Source organism: Pelophylax lessonae (genome assembly GCF_965119305.1).
Source record: "Pelophylax lessonae genome assembly, chromosome: 3".
Taxonomy (NCBI): Eukaryota; Metazoa; Chordata; class Amphibia; order Anura; family Ranidae; genus Pelophylax; species Pelophylax lessonae.
Genome location: NC_138770.1, coordinates 142,119,416 through 142,136,186, shown reverse-complemented (window position 1 = coordinate 142,136,186; position 16,771 = coordinate 142,119,416). Strand labels below are relative to the sequence as shown.

The window sequence follows — 16,771 nt, the reverse complement described above, 5'->3', positions numbered from 1 at the left end:
TGTACACAGGATCGGATGTTTTCATAGAAAACTTAAAGGGACAGGCTGAAAAGGTAAGACAAAAGGCAAGAAGGGAAAAGAAAAAGAGGGAAAGAGAAGGGGAAGATGACAATGAAAACGAACACAAACAAACAAACACACAAATAAGTACTGGGAAACCTAAAGGGGAATCCAAGCTGAAAAGAGGGAGAAAAAAAAAAAAAAAAAAAGACGGTCCTTGTGCAAAATCCTGCAAAGCCAAACATTTAAAGATTTTTAAAGAGACAGTAGCAGTATGCGTTCCTATGAGGAAACACTGCAGTTTTTACCCCAAAGATCCACAGAAGGGGGTTCCCGGCCTTATTAGTGCTTTGAGCGACCCAAGAACCGAGACTGCGCACAGGAGAGGCTGAACCCGGCGGAAAGCTGCCTGGAGGCAGAGGTATGGACATACTGCTTATTCTTCACCAGTCAGGAAGGTATGAGGAAAAAAAGGAGAATGATGGGACAGGGGGCTGGGCCTTTCTTTTATGCTACTCACTAGTCCTGAGGGAGGAGTAGAGGCGGGGCTCTATCACTAGTATGCTGCCATGGAGGCACCAGGAAAATAACCTTACAATGTATGCTCAACAAGGACCAGCAATGTACTAGTACGTCGCTGGACTTTAAATGGTCATACCAGGATGATGCCTGCAGATTTAGGCATCATTTTGCTATAGTTTTTTTACAGCCGGCAGTCGGCTTTCATGTAAAAGCAATCCTAGCGGATAATTACCCGCTGGACTGCTTTTACAAGCAGTGGGAGGGGACTCCCCCCTCCCAGCGCCTTCCACAGGTTTCTCAGGCTCTCCTGTCCCACCGGGGTAACCCGAGACTGCAGCCAGTGGTTCCGCCAGCTGACCATAGAGCTGATTGGAGACCAGAATGGCCCCCGTTATCTCTTTGGCCTTAGAAACCTAGACGCTACGAGCATTTCATAACTTCAGTTTCGCCAGATATAAACAGCGCCATTGGGAAATTGGGAAAGCATTTTATCACACCAATCTTGGTGTGGTCAGATGCTATAAAGGCAGAGGAGAAATCTAGAGTCTAATAGACCCCATTTTTTTTAAAATAAGAGTACCTATCACTACTTATTGCTGTCATAGGGGATATTTACATTCCCTGTGATAATAAAAATAACAAAAAAAAATGAAAGGTAAGGTGTCAAAATAAAATAAAAAAGCAAAATAAATATTAATATGAAAACAATAAATAAATGAAAGTACCCCTGTCCCCCTTGTTTGTGCGCCAAGGCGAATGCAAGCATCGGTCTTGTGCCATATGTAAACAGCAATTGCACCATGCATGTGAAGTATTGCCATGAATGTCAGATCAAGGGCAGTAATTCTTGTTGTAGACCTCCTATGCAAATTTAAAGTGGTAACCAGTAAAGGCTTTTAAATGTTTTTAAAAATGTACGTAGTTTGCTGCCGCTGCACGGGCGTGTGCAATTTTAAAGCATGTCATGCTTGGTATCTATGTACTCCGCATAAGCTTATCCTTTATATTTTACCAAACAATTGGGCAATATATAGTGTATATGTGCAAATATCGTGTAACAAAAAAAATTGCAACACCCACCATTTTGTTCTGTAGGGCCTCTTCTTTAAAAAATATATATATAATATTTGGGGTTTCAAAGTAAGTATCTAGTAAAAAAGAAAACAATTTTCATGTAAACAAAAGGCTTGGTCTTCAAGTGGTTGGAAGAGTGGGGAATGTGTGACATAAGGGAAAGGGAATGTGTGACATAAGGGAAAATTAAATTTTTTTTTTTTTTTGTTACACAAAGTTGTCACTAAATTATATATTGTTAACATGCCATGGATATATGTGGAATTACACCCCAAATTACATTCTGCTGCTGCTCCTGAGTACAGGGATACCCCATGTGTGAGACTTTTTGGGAGCCTAGCTGTGTACAGAACCCCGAAAACCAATCACTGCCTTCAGGTTTTCTAAGAGTGTAAATTGCTTATTTTACTTCCTCACTACCTATCACAGTTTTGGAGGCCCTGAAATGTCAAGATAGTACAACCCCCTCCCCCCCAAATGACCCCTTTTCGGAAAGTAGACACCCCAAGGTATTTGCTAAGAGGCATGGTGAGTATTTTGCAGCTCTCATTTGTTTTGGAAAATAAAGAAAGAAAAGGAATTTTTTTTTTTTTGTCATAATTTGGGGGGGTTTTTACTGCCCTGCCATTTTAGCACTTCAAGAAATTAAATAGGCAGTCAGAAAGTAAAAGCTGTGTGTGTAAATTACAGTAAATACACCATAGTTTGTAGACGGTAAAACTTTTGCGCAAACCAATAAATATACGCTTATTGAGATTTTTTATTTATTTATTTCGTTTATTGGATATTTTTTATAAGAAAAAGTAGAAAATTTAATTTTTTTCTCAAAATTTCTGGTATTTTTTCTTTTATATCGCAAAAAATAAAAACCGAAGAGGTGATCAAATAACACCAAAAGAATGCTCTATTTGTGGGGGAAAAAAAGGACATCATTTTTGTTTGGGTACAGCATTGCATGACTGGGCAATTACAAGTTAAATTTACGCTGTGCCAAATTGCAAACAAAAGCTTGGTCATTAAGGGGGTTAAAGAAGAAGAAGTGGTTTTGGAGACCGGAAGGTTTTACCCCCTTAATGACTAAGCCATTTTTTGCGATACTGCACTGCGTTAGTTTAACTGACAATTGCGCAGTCATGTGATGCTGTACCCAAATAAAATGTATATCCTTTTTCCCACAAATTTATTATTACAAAGCTTTTATTCTTTGCGCCAAAAACAAGAAAAGAGCATCAGTTTTGAAAGAACAAAAAAAACAAAATATTTTACTCTCTGCTATAAAACAGAGCCAATAATAAAATGTAAAAAATCTATTTTTAAACCAGTTTAGGCCAATATGTATTCTGCTACATATTTTTGGTAAAAAAAATTCCAATAAGTGAATATTGATTGGTTTGCGCAAAAGTTTTAGCGTCTACAAACGATGCAATATTTTTATAACATTTTTATTTATTTGATTATTTTTTTACTTGTAATGGCAGCAATCAGTGATTTTTAGTGGGACTGCAACATTGCAGCGGACAAATCAGACATCTAGCTGACACTTTTTACACTTTTTGGGGGCCAGTGACATTATTACAGTGATCAGTGCTAAAAAAAATGCATTGTCACTGCACTAATGACACTGGCAGTGAAGGGGTTAACATCAGGGGTGATCAAAGGGTTAAGTGTTTGCCTAGGGTGTGCTTGCTAACTGTGTGGGGGATGGACTCACTGGATGTATACAGAAATTTGTGTTCCTGCTTAGCAGGAACACAAGATCACTGTGTTCATCCCCAGCAGAACGGCAATCTACTTTGTTTACATAGGCAAATTGCCGTTCTGCCTCTCCCGGGGATTATCACAGGTGACCCGTTGATTGACATCCCTGCTAGTCAATCAAGGCGCAGTCAAGCCTCTGGTGACGCGATCTCGCCATCTAGTGGCTATTGAATGAAACGCTGTATAGGTACGTAGATTTGCGCAATAGAGTCACACTGCCACAGTAAAAACATGGCGAACGGTCGGCAAGTGGTTAATAGGTTAGTCACCTGATATGTACTGAAAATTTTTGGAACGTACCAGTCAGTCATGACAACGCACTAGATACAGGGACAGAAGGAGGGTAAAAATAAGCAGTAACATAAACATATGTATTTTTTCCCCTCTAACTGTGTATAATAAAACCTTTGTATTGATGGTCAGGAAACAATGACACTGACAATCAGACGTCTAGTGTGCTCACTTACCCAAAAGCCACTTCACTACCTGACCTGTCATTACTAAGTGAACATTCAAGGTACAAGTCACGTTCCTTGTCACAATGACATACATGCATTAGTGGGAAATGCTCTGCAGCCTGCCTCCCACATTAGAATGATATGCAGTAAATGTGTGTCTACACTTCCTTTCAATCAATGGACATTACATCTCACTGTAACCCCTTCATGTCTTTTCCTGTCCAGCTCTTTATACAGTCCATACCCTCAGAATGAGTCCTCCTTCGGGCTGGTGGACCGGCTGCTGAACTGCAGGGAAGTCAGAGATTCTCCCAACATTCTGATTCTTCATGTAACCTCCTGCCCCTACACTCTGCAGACTCAGAACACCCATATCAGCCCATATAACGAGATCCATTGGCCGTCCTCTCAAAGCCATGTAGGTATTGTGTAAAAAGAAATGGAATGTATCCATCGTAAATTTCTGTGTTGACATGGGGTGGGAAAAGGGATGAGTGCAGGCAATATGGGAACGTTGCTGATGTCTTTTACTGATAGAGCTGTTTACATCTAATTTATTACCTATTTTGTCTTACTTCAGAAGAGTGACTAATATGCAAATCATCTTATATGCAAGCCAGACACCCATAAACATCTTTTTTTTTTTTTTGTGGCCTCCAGACACTTTTTGAAAAAAGTTTTGCAGCTTATCCTAATGATCAACTTCTGTTTAACAGGGCTGGCGACACATGGATCAAATTTGAATCTTTTTCAAATTTGAATTCTCTATTATAGAATATTTGACACAGTCCTGACCTCAGTATCTGAGGAAAGGGATTTAGGAGTAATTATTTCAGAAGACTTAAAGGTGGGAAGACAATGTAATAGAGCAGCACGAAATGCCAGCAGAATGCTTGGATGTATAGGGAGAGGTATAAGCAGTAGAAAGAGAGAAGTGCTTATGCCGCTGTACAGAACACTGGTGAGACCTCACTTGGAGTATTGTGCGCAGTACTGGAGGCCATATCTCCAGAAGGATATAGATACTCTAGAGAGAGTTCAGAGAAGAGCTACTAAACTAGTACATGGATTGCAGGAAAAAACTTACCAGGAAAGGTTAAAGGACCTTAACATGTATAGCTTGGAAGAAAGAAGAGACAGAGGGGATATGATAGAAACTTTTAAATACATAAAGGGAATCAACTCGGTAAAGGAGGAGAGCATATTTAAAAGAAGAAAAACTACCACAAGAGGACACAGTTTTAAAGTAATATGAGGAAGTATTACTTTACTGAGAGAGTAGTGAATGCATGGAATAACCTTCCTGCAGAAGTGGTAGCTGCAAATACAGTGAAGGAGTTTAAGCATGCATGGGATAGGCATAAGGCTATCCTTCATATAAGATAGGGCCAGGGACTATTCATAGGATTCAGATATATTGGGCAGACTAGATGGCCCAAATGGTTCTTATCTGCCGACACATTCTATGTTTCTATGTTATGTTTCTATGAATCTGTCTATGGCCCGCCTAATTTTTGTATACAGTAGTGGAGGGTTAGAATCCTAAGTCAGGTTTTTATTGTTAGGGGAACATGCACTATACAATCTACCTATAATGTACCATTAGCTATGTATTAGAGGGGCTTGTCTAATTTGATACTAATTGAATAAATTGTTTAGATGTGTCCTCATATTACATAGTATGGTAAATCTAAAGCCAGCCATAGACGGTTTAAATCTTGGCTGGTTCAGCAGGGACCGGTCGAGATTCTAACCATTTATGGGCAGGTTGAATGTACCCAAGTTGATTGATCAATCAACATGGGCACAACCAGCCTGCCAGATTGTACATGTGATTATTGCTAGAGGCTGTTCTCCCGGCGGGGACGGCTTCCCCCACCCCTCCATCGGGAGAAGACAATGGGTCCTCGGGAGAGATTCCCCTGTCAACACTGTCTATGTTAATGGGAAATTGAGTGATTTTCTTTCCTGCAACCTATGTCTATAGCCAGACTAAAGTAGATTGTACAATCAGAGTGACCCCCTGTCCCCAGGATTAAAAGTATAAGAAAATCCTAAATTTTACTTTGCCAAATGTAACAGAGATAGAGTGGGAATCCTCCAATGGGGGCACTTTTTCATTGACAAATGTCCAAGGGCCCATTCACACTATTGCATTGTAGTAAAGGTAAGTGGACAGAGGTCTTATAAGAGGATTTCTTTCACTCTGAAGTCAATAAGAATTGAAGGGAAATATTTCTAGTGGAACAAGAATGGCTGGATTTTTTCTTTAAGTATACTGTAGCATAGATATGTTTGTAATTATAGGATGTAAAAATGGCTACAGAGAATGACCATGTCTACAGTATATTCTGGCATATATTATGTACGTGCTCTGAGATAAAAGTTTTCATTATGGTTCACTATGTGTTCCTGCAGGGAATGGATCTGTACAATGAAAAAAGGAAATACTTTGGTCTGTCTCAGTACATCGAATCCACACTGTCAGGGCACAGTCTTCCTTTATTACGCCATGACAACTCTTTTGAAGGCATTGTGATGGCATTAGGAAAAAGGTCAGATGCTTTCCTTTCCTGAAGTTAAAGTCTAGATTTTTGTCACATTAACAGAAATATGTTGTATTTTCACACTGACCTATACAAAATATTCAAAACCTTAAATCATCCATTTGTATCTTATCCATGTTATGTGTCATTTTTTTTTTCTCTTTAACTATTTATATTATTGGCGCTGGTGCTGCTTTAGGAACAAATCAGACTGCCCTGAACATTTAGCTGCTTGGAGTGATCTGACATGCTCCCCATTGAGTCATAGCCAAAGCTTTGCAATCAGCAATGTTCAAGCTCCGTGCTGTTTGCACAGCCCTAGCTGTGACTTGGCAGGTGGCAAATCATAACACTACGCTCACACAGAGAGCAGGGGCCCTCTCAGTGCAATGCCTGGGGGACAGATTGATTTGTTCCTAATGCAGAACTAGTGACCCTTAAATAAAGCACTAGTGCTTAGAAATTGACTGTTCAGGAATCTCAACTCTAATACTCGTATACTCCATCGATTTGGTAAACAAAAAAGCAAAGGAGCTTGCAGCTACAACTTCTATCATCCCCTTGCCTCAGCTCTTCCTCATTGGTAGCTTTAGGAACAGCAGGAGCTGCCGTAGGAGGAGTTTGGAGGAACCCCACAGTGCTGGATCCTAGTAGTAGGACTACAAACTTAGTTGACTGTAAAGTATATTTTAACATGCAGGTTTAGGTACAGATTACTCTGCACCAATAACTGTGATTAAAATTCTTCTTTAATTAGTCTCATCATCTTTCCGTATCGCAAGGGTTTGTGATTGATTTCATTATCTAATGCAGAAATCATTTATGGTAGGTTTCCCAAGCTCCACAGTGCCGTGATACGGACATTTCTTCTCATCCAGCATTACTCGTCGGCTATGATGGCTGTGTGCGGTTTTTCTCAGATGAAGAATTATACCTCGGTGGAAACCCTGGAGATTGTTCAGAACCTCCTGAATGCTCCCAAGCAGTGCGCCAGCAGACACGGGCTGATGGTTTTCTTACGGATTCCTGGCATTCCACTGGCCACTTTGGCTTATGAACGTCTCTGCCATGTAAGAGAACGTCTCGGTCTACAACATCGATTTGAGGTTATTCTGGGAAAAGCCAATTCATCATTCACTACTGGAAAGCACTTTGTAGACCAGCTGAAGGTATCTATCTTAACCATATATAGTGATGAATAAAGCTATCATAGGCTCTAGGCCACAGATCATCAGTTCAAATAAAATTACCATGCCTTGTCATCTAACAAAAAAGTCCCCATCTTTAGGGTGCTTTGACAGTTTTGTTTTTGTCAAAAAAAAAAGAAAGACTAAAATAAAAGGCAGATGCATTTACTTAAACCGTAATCTGCTTTTCAAGAAATTTTTATTTGTTTTTGCAAACAAATTTTGCAGGTACATTTTCAGTGGTTCTAAAAAAGGATTAGAGACAGATTGAAAATACCCTTTTTTTAATTGAAAAGAAAACACATATTAAAGAAAATGTAATGTGAGCATATGAGCACACAAGGTAAAAAAATAAATATAACATAGACTAAACTCAATAAAATGGTAGTTAACCACTTGACCACCGGAGGATTTTGCTGTCTTCCGTCCAGGCCACTTTTTGCGATTCGGCGCTGTGCGACTTTAACTGACAATTGCGCGGTCGTGCGACGCCGTACCCAAACGAAATTTACGTCCTTTTTTTTCCACAAACAGAGCTTTCTTTTGGTGGTATTTGATCACCTGTGCGATTTTTACTTTTTGCGCTATAAACAAAAAAAGAGCGTTTATTTTGAAAAAATAACAATATTTTTAACATTTTTTTATATGAAATTCCCCCCCCCAAAAAATGTAAAAATCTATTTTTTTTTTAAATTTTTGGCCAATTTGTTTTCTGCTACCTATGTTTGGTAAAAAAAATCGCAATAAGCGTATTTTGATTGGTTTGCGCAAAAGTTATTGCGTTTACTAACAAAGGGAAAGATTTCTGTCATTTTTGGTGTTTTTTTTTTAAACGCGTAATGGCGGTGATCTGCGATTTTTTTTGCGGGACTGCGACATTGCGGCGGACAGATCGGACCCTTGACTGACATTTTTGACACTTTTGGGGTTACCAGTGACATTACTGCAGTAATCAGTGCTATACATATGCACTGTTACTGTAAAAATGACACTGGCAGTGAAGGGGTTAATTTTATTGGAGAGGGAGGGGTTAATGTATGCCTGGTGCTTACTGACGTGTGGGGGGGGGGGAGGTGACTGAGTGACAGAAGGACAGATCGGATGTTCAGCTATGCTGAACACTCCGATCTGTCAGTCCCTGTCACTATGGAGATCCGCCCGCTCTGTTTACACAGGCGGGCGGATCTCCTCACTCGATTCCCCGACGATCGGGGCAGAGCAGCGGCGATCGCCGCTGCTCTTCCCCTGGCCCGACTCCTGCTGTGAATGAAAACAGCGGGAGCGCGCCTCCGGCGGCGCGCGAGCGCCACCTACAGGGGAAGGAGTCCAGCGACATAGGTCTACGTCGCTGGACGGGAACGAGCCACTTTGCCGCAGTACGCTCCATGTGAGCGGTCGGCAAGTGGTTAAACAGCAAATGAAATGCATCCTGTGGATTCGGAGAATCACTGTAGTAGTCAACAGTGCTAAAGTGATCAGTTCTGTCTACCAGCTACCGCACAGAATGCCTTGCATCTTTTTTTTAATGAATGCTAAGTGTTCTCTGATTGAACTAAGAGGTAAGGCAGGACGGTGATGGCGCAATCTCCACCTCATTCAGATAATTTGGGACCCAGAAGACAGCAGCAACAGTGGCAACTACAGTGATTCTCTGCTTCTGCAGCAGTCCCGCAGATATTATTGCATATGCCTAATTATATTGGTTGGAGCTTGACCAATGTAACTATGCAATACAATGTAACTATGCTGCAAAATCCATACATGGAATTCAGCTTAATCAGCATTACTTATAGGTGTCTGGAAAAGCAAACAAAATTTGTAGGTGAATAAAAAGTATTACCCCTGTATATAATTGGTAAGACCACATTTAGAATGCAAGGTATATTTTGTGCAAGACGCTATAAAAAAAAACATAGGGGTTTTGGAGAAGGTTCAGGGAGGCCGCTAAATAAATAAGAGGAATGAAAAATCTCACTTATAATAAAAGGTTATAAAAACTGAGTATAATAAATTTTAGAAAGACGTGGCTCATCTGTTTATTTATCTGCATATCCAAAATCAGAAAAAATTTTACACACAAGCTAATATCACTTGCAGAAGAAAATGTTACTGCCAGTTAAGGAAATGGTTCTAACCAGAAAGAGTGGTTGAACTGCAGAATGCTCAACTGCAAGTAGTAATGGCGGAAATCAATAATGGATTTTAAAAAATGGCTGGATGATTTTGTAGTATTACCAATATCCACAGAGTTACCAGATGAAGCCTTTCTCGTGGGAGAAAGTAGAATTCTTACCCTCAGATGAAAAGTGTGGCTCCAGAGCTTGCTTTGTCTAATATAGAAATAAAAGACAATACATTTGTACTCTGAAGCTCAACATGCTAGGAATTTATCTAAGTAAAATGTAAAAGACATAACCCTCTAAAACGTTTCACACCGTATGTGGATATTTATAGAGAGCAAGGCCTCCTGCACACCTTTTCTTCCTCTAAACACCACTCCATATTAATCTATGTGTCCATACACACGCAGGAGTTTTGAGGCAGAAAAAAAGCCATCACTTGTGCGTTCAGGAGAGGACCTTCTGAGCATAAAAATGCTCAAAAACGCCTAAATGCGCATAAACGCGTGTTAATGCTACGTGTGTGTAGGCGCATTTCTGCATTATTGGTCAGAATTCTGGTCAATAGAATGTAATAATGGCAGATGTGTGAACACGCAGGCATATAGGTGGCTTTTTACCACATTTTTGCTGCTGCTAAATTGTAGGAGGAAAAAACATTAAAGAGGTTGTAAACTCTGCAAAAAAAAAGAAAAAAAAAGAAAATACCCTGTAAGACAAAGGCATAATGAGCTAGTATGCATCGCATACTAGCTTATTATGTAATAGTTACCTTGGAACGAAGCTGTTTCAGCGGCGCCCGCACACCGCTGACATGGCTGACACTTTCACCGGGGTTTCTTACAGGTTTGCAGGCTCCGGGACTGTGATTGGCTGGAACTGCAATGATGTCACTCCCGCGCATGAGAGCTGGAGCCGCCGTTCATGGCACGGGGCTCGAAAGGAACGGCACCGGTACACGCTTAGCAGATATTTTCATTACCTATAAGTAAGCCTTATTATAGGCTTACCTATAGGTAAATATCTGCAGAAGAAGTTTACTTCCTCTTTAATAGAATACAGCGTGCATGAAGTCTTAGTGTGATTAAGCAGTGTGATTTCCTTTTACGTAAAATAGATATAAACCCTAACTATTGTAGATTACTTTTAGTTGCTAAAGCACTGTACATCCTAAGCAATTGCTATTTTTTCATTAACTGCTTGTCATTACATTGTGTGAGTATGTATGGTGGAATATGCCTGTGCATTGTGCAGAAGCACATGTGACAGGCTGATAACACAAGAGAGCCATTAGGAGAAATGTTATGAGCGTTGTTACCTCATAACCGGAAGTGCCTGAACAAGGAACTTTATGGTAGGATCACCAGGTAATATTTTAATAAAAGTTGGAGATTTAGAAAAATGTAAAATTATAAAAAAAAAAATGATTTATCATGGTATGTAAGATTTTAGTGGTTGGGTTTACATCTACTGTAAAGCTAGACTTCAAGCAAACAGTTGTTATAGATACTGTATAAGGAAGCTGCTTTATTTTCTCAGAGATTTGTATTTCTGTCTTTCTAGCCCTGAGATTAGGGGTTTATTCACATGGCTACAGAACCATGTATAGTGCGGAGCGCCATTTGTCTATCTTTTTGTACTAGCATGCAGCTGGTGCCAGCAGCTTATTTAAGCGAATGGATATACATTGGGGTTGATATACTAAAACTAGAGAGCAAAATCTGGTGCGCTGAGCATTGTAGTCAATCAGATTCTAACTTCAGCTTGTTCAATTAGGCTTTGACAAAAAAAACTGGAAGCTGATTGGTTTCTATGCAGAGCTGCACCAGATTTAGCATTTTCCAGTTTTAGTAAATCAACCCCATTGGCTGTATGGACTTACCCGCACAGCCGAGTTTGACAGGTTCGCAGGACTGGGTGCAGAACCCCTAAAGATGCACAGAGTCTGCTATAAGGATAGATCACCTCCCTGCCTGAGTCTGTAGTTGGACAGTGAAAAAGAAGCAGCAGTTCACTTTTATGTTCACATTGCACCCCTCTAACTCCCAACATGTTCCTTGTTCGCATATGTGTACATTTTTTTATTTCTAGGTCACTTTTTTTTTTATATAGATCTGGCAGAAAATTGAGGATGAAGACTGGCAGCCTCGGACTTATCTAGAACTAGAGGGTCTTCCTTGTATTCTGATAAGCAGTGGCATGGAACCTCTTGGAGAATCTCTGCCAAGGTATGAATGCCCCTGTTTTGGTAGAACTCTTTCCAGAATTGAAAAGGGGTAGAATTTAGCCAAAACTGATAGCCTGGAACAGGATGTGGACAAGTTGGAGATGGACCTATAATGCTTTTTTGTAAAATGTTTTATTCAATGTTTTGTCCAGATCATTGAGGTACTGTGACCTCCGTTTAGTCCAGTTCAGTACATGGGAAAGAACAAGAGTGGAGCAAGAGCTGGGATTTGCGTCATGCTTTATAGACACTGTTATGTCTCAGGACCAAGGGCTTGGAAGGGAAATAAGGCTGGACAGTGACCCAGACAAGCTAAGCAGCACAGATAATGAGGATGAAGAAATGATGACTGATGGTAAGCTCTTCTCTGATTGTAAGCTCTTCTCTAACTGTAATGGATCTATTATCGTAGCAGCATCTTTAGCTGGTACAAATCCTATGTGAAAAAAAGACCAGTTGCCCACTCCTCCCATCTTGTCACAAGTCTTGTTTTAGGGACCCTATGTATGCTTCACACAGCACCATTAGCACATTCATTATAACTCAACTAAACATTCAGCCTAAATCTACTAAATACATTCCATGTGCATAAAATAAAAGGACCTTTGCTCTTTGTGTGGAAGCAGTGGTCTCTCTGCAGTGGTCCAGCACTCCCCTGCTGAGTCAGAGCTAGAGCTCTCCAATCAGCAAAGAGTATGTTGGACCTCTGCAGAGACAGTGGTGACTGGACAGTGAAGTAGCAGCAGCAGACTAATGATGAAGTCATTCTGCTCTCTCCTCCTGCCAGCTTGTTCCTTTGCAGCAGATGTTTATACAGCATACAGCATTGGTTTCTAGTGCTGCCTTTCTATCTCCCAGCTTGACTTCTTTGATTCAGGGGATAGCAGGAGGTTTTATTTAACTACCTGTACTGGTTAGAATTAAATATAAATTGAATACATTTTTTTTTTTTTACACAAATTTGAACAAAAAACAAAAATGCTTTTTTAATATCTGCCTATAGTTCGTTTTTTAAACAAAATCCCCAACCTTTGAAGGCATAAAGTAAGTCTTGAATGGTGGGGCCAAAGAAATAGCAAACATTGCCCCTACCAAGAGTAGTATTCCCTGTTAACAAAGCTGCAGTAGAAAAAAAAATTATTAATATCCCCCTAATAGATTTAAAATCTCTTTTCTTGAAAAGTGACAGAACTTGTCATAGTAGCAGTAATTAAGAACCAGTCACTTTGTTCCAGGTTCATGCCATTTCTAAGACACGTATACTACTGAGCCCGCAAATTCCATGGAACATCAAAGGTTCAATTAAATTGGCAATTTAATTTGTCCCCATTTCCTAATGACTTTACCGATGTTATATTCCATTTTCTACATAAATGACATCCATTATGAGTTTTAAAATTAATTTGGCCAAATGTTGTGTTAGGATACATGCGTAATTGGCGATTATTGAAAGATGACATCTAGAAAGCACTAGATATGTAATTGCTCACTGCTCTGCAGGTCAAGGGGATAATGACTTTGTATATGGCTCCAGCAATATTAATAGGTTTTCTGTTCTTTCCACTGAACCAGGGTCTAATTCAGAGAAGCAGAGCCCTGGTAAAAGGCAGAGATCTCAGTCAAATGATTCCTCCTCTTCATCTGTGATTTCTAAAGCTTCTGGTAAGATTCTGCCTACTTTCAACATGGGGGCAAATTCATAAAAACTGAAATAAAGAAATTAGCATACAAGTGAAATTTTATTTTTTATTGTATAGAAACAAATATGAATTCTGATTTGGTTGCTATGGTTATCTACTCCGCTTATTTTCTTTTCTCTATTTCATGTCAAATCAACTTAAAGTGGAACTAAACTGCATCTGAGCACCACAAACCAAAAACGCTATTTAATTCTTTTTAATATACAAAACACATTTACCCATCCATCCATGTCTCCATGCTTTATTATGTATAGAAGGCACTTTGAAAAACACCCTCCTAGCATTTCTAGCTATGACACACTTGAGTAAGGGCAGATGATTGATGTAGCATTTACTTCTTGGAATTCATCTGTCCTTATCTCAGGCATGCAGGCAGGAGGGTGCGCTTAGCTGAGAAAACCCCTCCTCCCCTCCTGAAGACTCCTGGAATGTATGACATAATTTGCTGAGGTCTGCAAAACCTGAAGAAATGTAAAAAAAAAAAGGTTTAGAACAAGTAATTGTGATATACTTTCCTTTCTATTTACTAATGCTAGCAGCAAAAGGATTAAAAATACCTGATGGTAATTGAGAGAGTGAAGTTCCGCTTTAATAAGTTGAAGGATAATTCCAGGCTAAGCATGTTGATCATAGTTACATGTAACTATATATGACATACCTGGCGATGCTCCAGTGATCTCCACTTGCTTCAGGGTCCCATGCTGTGTGGCCGGCTTGATGTCTGGTGAACACAGGAGGTTGGCCACTCCTCATGGATACCATTCAGAGAATGTTTTGCATTTTTTGAATGAATGCAAAATGTTCTCTGATTGGATGAGGTGGAGAGGCGGGTAGGTGACATCAAGCTCTCCACTTCATCCAATCAGAGAACACTTTGCATTCAATCAGCAAAATGGCAGTAGCCATACAGGGAGCTCAGTTCACAGGGTGACAATGTTGTCACTGCATGCAGGGTATAGAAAGGTAGTGTTGTCACTCATAGGCCTTGTTTACACATGCAGCTGTCCTCTGAAAAGCAGTTGGCAGTGGATTGCTTATCAGAGGCATTTGAGGCTAGGTTCACACTGCTGCAATCCGATTTTGATGTGACTCTCAGTGCAATTATGTAGTGCAACTTGGATGCAACTTTAATGCTACTTTGATGCTACCTTGGAGTGGTTTGCAAATTCTATGGGGCCAAAATCATGCTGGAATCGCACCAAAGTAATACAAGAACCTTTTCCAAAATTGCACTGTGCTGAGTTGCATTGAAGCGAACAGGCATCCATTGTCATGCGATTTTGTGCGGCTCAAGTAACATCTGAAATTGCACTAGTGTGAACGGAGCCTGACATGTGTCTCGGAGGTGACTCCATAAGTCCCAATGTGATCAGTTCATGAACCAAAGATTTCCCAAGGACCCTGAATACACTGACATACAATTCCAACATAGATCATCCAATGAAGATCCAACGGTGCTCCACCACCGTGTGGATTGGCTGCTCACGTTAAAAACATTTGACCCAAAACATAGGTCTAGATTGTGCTCTGGGATTCCCCTTTAAGGCAGGACTCAACTTCCCTCTCTGGTCCCCACTGTTCCCCACGGGGTTTCTATTATTTTTACTAGTCTATGTAGTGCAAGGGCCTGCCTGATTGCAAACAAATGGAAAGTGTTTAGGTCTGACCTCATATTATATGGTTTTGATAAATCTAAAGGTAAATTGTACAAGAGAATTGTATAATGTATATCCAGCTTCATACACACAGCCTCACAGCCACCTTCTGGCTGATTCCACTACCTTTTTCGGCCTCCCTTGAAGGTGGGTTAACTCGTGGGAATCAGAGCTGCCTCTCCTGTTGTTCTCCTTAAAGGGACCCCAATCCAAACAACGGGGAAACATATCTGCATTCCAGGACCCTGGTGTCCTGTACACTGTGGTAACTATTAAAAGCATGAAGCTCTGGACTGCAACCTCCTGCATGACTAAGGCACCCCAGATGTAATTATCATACTTACCATAAACGTTATCCCAAAAATCCCAACCCCTTACTTAAACTTCCTGCAATAAATACGCAGACACCGTTACTGGAGTAAAATTGGCCGAAGTGGCCATTTATTAACCAGTAACAAAATTATACATATAACACATTCCTTAGAACAGGAACCAAAATAATATAATAAAAGATAACATAAGGTTGCCGATCTTTGGAGGCCCCAAATATCAAGTACCATTTTGTATCTGTGTAACTCTTAACTGTCCCCAGCCGCACCACCGGCTCAGGGATGACCTCAACACACAGCAGATACCTCCCAATTTAAACTACCAGTTAACCCATCTATTAACCGGCATTCCCCAGGTGACTCTATACCTTAGATGGGTCCCTCAGCTGATAAGCACAGCAGGTTTTACCAGAAACACCTCCAAAGACCCCAACCGTCAAATCTGCAAACAATAACATTTCACAGACATTCCAATGTAGGGGCGGGCGGGCAGGAACGCTCCTCCACCCACGCTGAACTGATGCCCGGGAAACTGCAGGACGGCTAACTCCCCCCCTCTACGGCCCCTCCCCACAACTAACAGTAGCCAATAGGAGAGAAACCCCACAAAGTGCCTTTCTTTATTAACCCCTACTAGGCCAATTACACTGCTGTCCCAGTCATGCTAGCCTTGTGCCTATTTTTGTTATTTTGCTCCGGGCTGTACTTTACATGCATTTGTGGCACAGTCAGATGCACTTTAATGGACCATGTTTGACGGCGGTAGTGCCTGCCAAAGAAAATAGGTTGTAAAATTTTCACCATGCCACAGCTGTGCACTGTCATTGCTGCTGGTCATAATAATTTGCAGCTGGCCTTTTGGGGGAGATGACAATACAGCTCAACCACCTATATGTACTGGTTCTCAACTGCCCATGTAAACAAGGCCTTATAGAGGAATTGTCAGGAACTGAATTTTTACGTATATATACAGTCGTTTTGAGGTTTAAAGTCAAAATTTAGTCAAAGCATTTTTAGTTTTGGATATAGTGAAAAAGGAGTAGAATCTCTAGTTTCTATTTCTGTCTGTGATCTTATTATCAAAATGTTCCTGCATTTCCTGATGTGTCACTTGGGCAAGAAGTGAAGAAAATGTTAGTAGTAGAGTAGGGAAGGGTTAGAACCTCAATCAGGTGTCTCCTTACTTCCTCTTTGG

The 16,771-nt window shown here is 40.4% G+C and overlaps 1 protein-coding gene across 1 annotated transcript in view; it reads left to right on the top strand.

Moving 5' to 3' along the window:
- The window catches only part of GREB1 (growth regulating estrogen receptor binding 1), a 227,440-nt gene that overhangs the window by 149,533 nt on the left and 61,136 nt on the right, over positions 1-16,771 (top strand). Inside the window, exons 16-21 of the mRNA XM_082252227.1 lie at positions 4,038-4,230; positions 6,231-6,367; positions 7,188-7,527; positions 11,778-11,893; positions 12,045-12,247; positions 13,465-13,554. Of these exons, the coding sequence (XP_082108353.1) occupies positions 4,038-4,230; positions 6,231-6,367; positions 7,188-7,527; positions 11,778-11,893; positions 12,045-12,247; positions 13,465-13,554 (1,079 nt within the window). The remainder of the gene's footprint in view (positions 1-4,037; positions 4,231-6,230; positions 6,368-7,187; positions 7,528-11,777; positions 11,894-12,044; positions 12,248-13,464; positions 13,555-16,771) is intronic.